The following is a 6,672-nucleotide window of genomic DNA, read 5'->3' as shown; positions in this document are numbered from 1 at the left end:
CAATCTGAGGGCAAAACACCCTAGGCTAAATCTAAAATCATGAAAAAAAATACCAATGAACTTGTATCAATGCCATGGTGGTAACCTATTGCACGGAAAAGGTTTGCCTCAACCACTACTACTCTCCAACATTGCCGCAATAGTACCAAATTTGTTGCCTCCGCAAGGAGTTCCTGCACATGGAAAGCCAAAACCCTCGCTCACCTCGCAAAAGAGCTAGGAGAGCCACCATCAACACCGGAAAGCTAAAACCCTCGCCCACCTCGCACAAAGAGCTACGAGAGCCACCATCAACAGTATCACAATGGCCTGGAGCACTTCCAATGTCTTGCATAACATCTTTGTTGCCATCACGTTCTTCATCACACCCACTACGACATACAAAACATACCTATTTACACACCTCATTGCACCTAGCTATGGTAGAAATGTGGGTGACTTACTTATCACACATGTCTCCAAATGTTACCGCACAGTAGACTCTAGCACAAATGTCGTGCAGTAGTCAATGCATGCTTGATGCTATTCCTGAAATATGGAGGAGAGCTACTATTCATTGCCTTAAGTGATGGATTGCCCCTAATCGTCTGAAGCCCCTATATGGGCCTGTCATGGTAGGACCCATCAACAGTTTCAAATAGTGTAATGATCATATATTGCTAAAAATGAAAAATGCCGACATACCTTGATATAAATGTTTATTCTAGGATTTAAAAGTATTCCGTACATGCAACGACCTGGAACCATCAGGATCCAAACATTGGTGATTGTTGTGCTAGTACCTAGATCATTTGCTAGCACACATGATACAACATGGAAAGTAGAAAAATAACCACATATCATACTACTACGTCGAGACCTATAGTTCACTTATAATTGGTCGTAGTGGAAGCTATTATCAATAAAATCATGCTTGATCCCTTATTACTGGGTGGCATATCACAAAAGAGTAACCTTATCTTGGCATTTGCTTGTGCTCCAGGTTGGCGCTCTCCCATCAAACCAATTCCAGCCAGTAGGCTAATTCTTATTTGAAATATGATGATTTATGTTTGCCTTTCCATGCGCCAATTTCATGTTTTATTGTTAGTTGTTTTCGTCAAGAAAGTGGATAATCCCTTGCCTCCGTGTTAACACGCACATCCAGATCCATTGTTCCATTGTCAGTTACTTAACCGGCACGGTGGCCCTCACAAGGCATATGAATATCTATAGTGCATGAAACAATATTTGTGGTGACTTCATCTTATGATTCTACTATACTACATAATGAATACTAACATGTTGAATTTTAGCATTAAATCATCTTCATGTTCTCCCCGCCTAGCCCCCGTCCCAATGGTGCGTCTAGCATCGTCGGAGGGCGTGTGGAGGTGTGTCTCTGGCGGATCTCGCGAGATTTGGTCGGTGATTGTCTTTGATGGATCCGATCGGATCCGGTCTTTGTTCGTCTTTGTTCATGTGTCTTCAGGTTGGGTCCTTCCGATCTAAAATTCTCTTCATCGGCGGCGTTTGCTGTTCTGGGCCGTTGGTCCTATGGGATCTTAGCACGACGACTTCCCGACTGTCTATTACAACAAATTGTGCCCGGCTCTATCGAGGGAGGGGCGATAACGGCGGCGTGCCTTCCGTTCGATTCAGTGCTTGTAGTCGTCTCTAGGTGGTCTATGAATCTGGATGTAATTTTTATTATTTTTGGTGTTCGTTGTACTACCATGATTGAAGATGAATAGATCGGAAATTTTCCGCAAAAAAAAAATCTATTGTTCCATTGTCAGTTACTTAACCGACACGGTGGCCCTCACAAGGCATATGAATATCTAGTGCATGAAACAATATTTGTGGTGACTTCATCTTATGATTCTACTATACTACATAATGAATACTAACATGTTGAATTTTAGCATTAAATCATCTTCATTTGTTGACATAAATTAGCCAATATAGTTTGTAGCATCATATCAGCCCGCCCAAACCAATCCGAACGAAACCAACCAAGTTGAGCCTATATTAACCGAGACCACTCCAATGCCTGCTAGATCCGCCCATGGTATTAGCAGCAGCACGAGGTGTTTTTCTAATGACAAGCTGCCAACTGTGTTTAGCTTAAACAGTGGGACCTTTCCTCGATGATTGACATGCTTAAATTTCGTTAGATACTGGAGCATCACTAATTGCATGGAACGGCCAGCATGAGGCATCCTGAAAGGAACGTGCAAACTGCTGATGGGTGGTTGCCTGCCACATATAGATCTTTCGCCTGTTATGAGGTCCTCGATCGTTCGGCCAGTCCATGGATGCGTCCCAAAGAGTATGGTTCATTAAGCTAAACGACGCGCCGTGCAACGCGGGAACATGAATGCCAAGGGGGTGAGTGAGTGAGTGACCGCGTGCATGAAGCGGCACGTGCTTCAACAAATCGATTTGGTTAACAATTCCTAGCCCTGGCATGTGCATTCGTCGACCCTCCGTAGCTGCTTCCTCTAGCAAGGCTAGCTGGCAGCTTACCTTATACCTATCCATCCAGATAAACATACTTTCCTCTTCCTCTTTATGAAGAAACGTTCTCTCCCTTTCTTTCTTTCCTTCAGAGTGAAGGAGTAACATGCCCTACTGATCAATAGATGTTGCGATCGATTATGTGCCCGCTATTCCACTGATGAACAATGTTTGTTGTGACTTCGTCTTACCATTCTAGAAAAATCATCCTAAATAAGTGTCGCAGTTTTGAACTAAGCTTGACGATAAAGAGTTTTCCCCCACTTCATATTATAAAGCAACCACCCTATACAACAAACACGTTGGGGCCGCAGCACAACGAAGCCCGAAGAAAAAACGAGAGAGAAAGAAGAAAGATAACAAATGACGACATAGGCAGAACAACGAAACAAAGATGACCGGCAACCGATGTGCCCTCCGGAGATGTCCCACCGCACTCCTAGCACTCTGAAGTGTCGCGCACCGAGCAACACCTTCAAGAAGGAATGCGACGACGACGCCACTGCTGCCCGGACTAGTCCTAGGATTTCCCCTGGTATGCGGAGGGTGGTGTGGAAGGGGTATACCTGACACCCTTCAGGAAGGAATGGCGGCGCCCACATGCATCACCACGTCGGAGACGGACAAGCCGCCGGGGATTTCTCCCAACCCAAGACAACAACCACCATGCCAGACGCTCCGTCGAGCTCCACCCAGCCTGCCGCCCACCATCATGCTCCACCATGGTCTTGGAGCCATACTCGCCCTCACCGACACGAGGCCAAGAGGAAGAAGAAGAGGACACCACAGACGGGGGTAGCAGTATGGTAGCCTCGCTGGAGGGAACATCCTCCACCGACACAGCAGCAACCGACCAGATGTGTCGACCGGGGCAAACCAGGCCCCTACTGGCCCGACCGGCCAAAACGGGCCCGCGAAGCCCCGTCGTCGCGTTGCAGCACGCCGGCTAACCGCACTGCCACCGCCCGAAGACTGCTGACACCCAACCTCCACACCAGGGAGCGTCATCGCCGTGTGAAGGACCGCTGGCCCGCAACAGCCCAGATGGGCCCCAAGGGCCCATATCTGGGCCGAACCACCACGTCGCCCCGCAGGCAATGCCTGTGCCGCTGCACCGGAGAGCCCTCGGCCAGCCCGCACAGAGCTGCAGCCGCCCTAGGAGCACCTGCGTCGGCGCCACCCGGGCTGCGATCGGGTGGTGTCTTGAACTAAGTTTAAACTAGTTTAGAACTAAAAAAACCATTGTCGACTTGATATTCTATGGCCCTGTTTGGTTCATAAGTCCTAGGACTTTTTCGATTCCCAACTAAAAAGTCTCTAGTCCCTAAACAGTCCCTATTTGTTTCCAGGGACTAAAAAGTCCATAGTCCCTCCCTAGAGTTATTAAATGACCATGTTACCCCTAGTATACAGAAAAATAACAACCAAACAACACTGGGGCGGCGGGCAATGGGTGTAGGGAGGGGCATTGTTGGAAAAGTCCTAAAAAGTTCCAAAAAAGACTTTCCTTAAGAGTCTTCTTCATTTAGTCTCAAAATGCAACTTTTATTTTCTAGTAGTCCCTTTTATTTGGTTAAAAAGTTTCTAAAAATGATTTTTTCCATCCCTACACCAAAAAGTCTCTGAAAATAAACACCCCTGTATCATGCCGGACATCCAAACCAATCCGAACGAAGCCAACTACCAACTGCAAAACTAAATGGAGCCTATTTTAGTCGAGACCACTGTCATGCCTGCTAGATCCGCCCATGGTATTAGTAGCACCACACGCTTTTCTAATCCCAAGTTGCCAACTGGGCTTAGCATAGTGGGCTACGGTAAACTCCTGTTCTAGATTATGGATGGACAAGCTTAAGCAATTAATACTATTACAACGAGACGGCACACGTACATGAGGCATTCTGAAAGGAAAACGCCACCTGCTGATGGATGCATGGGTGGGTGTGTGCCACATATAGATCTTTTTGCTTCTTCTGGACGGCCAGTACATTAACTAACAAAATTCCCCTGCGATTTGTAGTTCTGTACTGCTATCTATGATTGCCCGTGCATGCATTTGCATTTGCATTGTGAACCCTCGGAAGTAGTAGTAGTCGCTAAACGACGCGCCGTGCAACACCGCCACATGCATGCATCATCGGTCGATCCAACTCACTCCAAGTGGGAGCATGACCGCGTTGTTTGAGTATGAAATAAAAGCGGCGCGTGCGTCAACGAATCGATTATGTTTTTGTTAATGGAGTAGGTAATAATTAAGAATAATTAATGGTTGGATCGATCGGCTTGGCATGTGCATTCGTCGACCCTCGATCGCTTCCTCCGGCTACCTATAGCTGGCAACCGGCAGCAACTGACGTATATATATCGAGATTAAGTATGGAGTACCCAATCTATGCTTAGATCTCTTGTATATATAAAAGGGGACCTTCTCCCGCCAGCTTAGATCCAAACCAGCTAGCTTCAGCAAACACACGCGCTCACACAGAGGGAGAAAGCAGCCCGGTTGCAGAGGGGAGAACATGGCGGCACTAGTCTCTCCGGCGGCCCGGGTGTCCGAACTGATGGCGCAGGGACGCAAGTCCGCCGCCGCCCTCGAGGCCCTCCTCCAGGTCCAGGACGACCACGCCGGGATACGGGAGCTCGCCGCCGAGATCCTTTGCTGCTGCGACCGCGCCCTCGCCGCCCTCCAGGGCAAACCAGGCCGGAAGAAGCGCAAGTTGGGGCTCCACGGCGCAGCCACTCAGACAACCAGGCCCAAACGAAGGTACAGCTTGCTAACTCAGAAGTAGTACTGCTGCTACATGACCTTCTATGTACACAGTCGTACACGTCGAGCAACTAGCCAACCATGCACCACTGTGTTTTCTCAGGACGCGTACGAGCAGCGGAGAGACGGCGGCGACGCCGACGAGGGTGGAGAGGAAGCAAAACTGGGACGACGGCTTCGTGTGGACCAAGTACGGGCAGAAGGACATCCGGGGCAGCGACCACCCCAGGCACTACTTCAGGTGCGCCTACACACTCGACGCCGGCGGCTGCCCGGCCAGGAGGCAGGTCCAGCGGTCGGAGGAGCACGACCCTCCCCTCTACGTCCTCACCTACTTCGCCGACCACACCTGCTGCCACCGTGCCGAGGCGATCTCCGCCTTGGACGACGTCAAGATCCTCGACTTTGGGTCCGGGGGCAGCCGCTCGCCACGGCCTGACGACGGTGACGCTCGGAGTGGAAAAACCTCACGCTCGGAGGAGCTCCCAGTCGAGGTGGCCAAAGTTGAGTCAACGCCGTTGTCAGACTTGCGGCGGGTGGGGAAAGTGGCCGAGCTGAGCTCCTCCGCCGACATCCATGGTTCCTCCTCCTCGTCATCGGCGGCATGGGACCCTTCGGCCTCTGTCTCCTCTGACTGGGATTTCTTCGGCGACTGCTCCTTTGATTACGTTAGCGAGTTCTTCGATGTCGACGACATTACACTGTACCGATAGCATGTTGCACTTTTGCCAATACTCTCTCCTTCCGTCGGTGAAATACTCGTCCAGTGGCAGAAGTGTGGGCGACATCTCATGGCTACTAGATAGAGTTATTAGGGGAGAAGTGTGGGCGACATAGTCACCGCACATGTTCACCACAGAAGCGTACCGGAGAGCCTCTGGAATCATACTAGGCTATTTTGAACGCCCATTTCTCCACGGACGCGTCCAAACAATGTCTTTATACATACCCACGGAAATCTTATTTATCGATGCATGCAATGTTCACCATCCGTTTGTCTCTAATTTTCCATACAAATGCATTTGATTGGTGGGAAAGAAAAGAGAGAGGAAAAAAAAAGTTGTCCGGGTGTTGCGGGCTGTCCGGATACGTCCGGGCAACCCCATTTCCACCTCAGATATGAGCGGAGTTTAGGGTTTGCGAATAACCTGAATATTCGGGGATGATTTTGGGTCCTCACTTGAAGAGTTTCCTTTTGTATATTTGTCGGGCAAAGCCAAATCCAGACCACTCCCATGCCCACCAGATCCGCCCATGGTATTAGCAGAATCAGATGTTTTTGTATTGCCAACAAGCTCCCAACTGGGGTTTAATTAGCCAAGTGGGGCTTTGATAAACTCCTATTTCTGGATGATGGATGTACAAGCTTAACCAATTAATACCACCACTGTTAGAAAATTAGGCAA

General features: G+C 49.1%; 1 protein-coding gene across 1 annotated transcript; it reads left to right on the top strand.

Moving 5' to 3' along the window:
* Positions 1-4,909: 4,909 nt before the first annotated feature.
* On the top strand, positions 4,910-6,241 carry LOC125540715 (uncharacterized). The gene is made up of 2 exons (XM_048704296.2): positions 4,910-5,263; positions 5,370-6,241. Exons 1-2 carry the CDS (start codon positions 5,019-5,021, stop codon positions 5,977-5,979), a joined length of 855 nt encoding a protein of 284 aa, XP_048560253.2. The 5' UTR covers positions 4,910-5,018; the 3' UTR covers positions 5,980-6,241.
* The last annotated feature ends 431 nt before the right edge of the window (positions 6,242-6,672 follow it).

Source organism: Triticum urartu, chromosome 2A (assembly GCF_056163025.1).
Source record: "Triticum urartu cultivar PI428250 chromosome 2A, HENAU_Tu73, whole genome shotgun sequence".
NCBI lineage: Eukaryota > Viridiplantae > Streptophyta > Magnoliopsida > Poales > Poaceae > Triticum > Triticum urartu.
The sequence above is the reverse complement of the archived record's forward strand: the minus strand, read 5'-3'. Positions and strand labels throughout refer to the sequence as shown.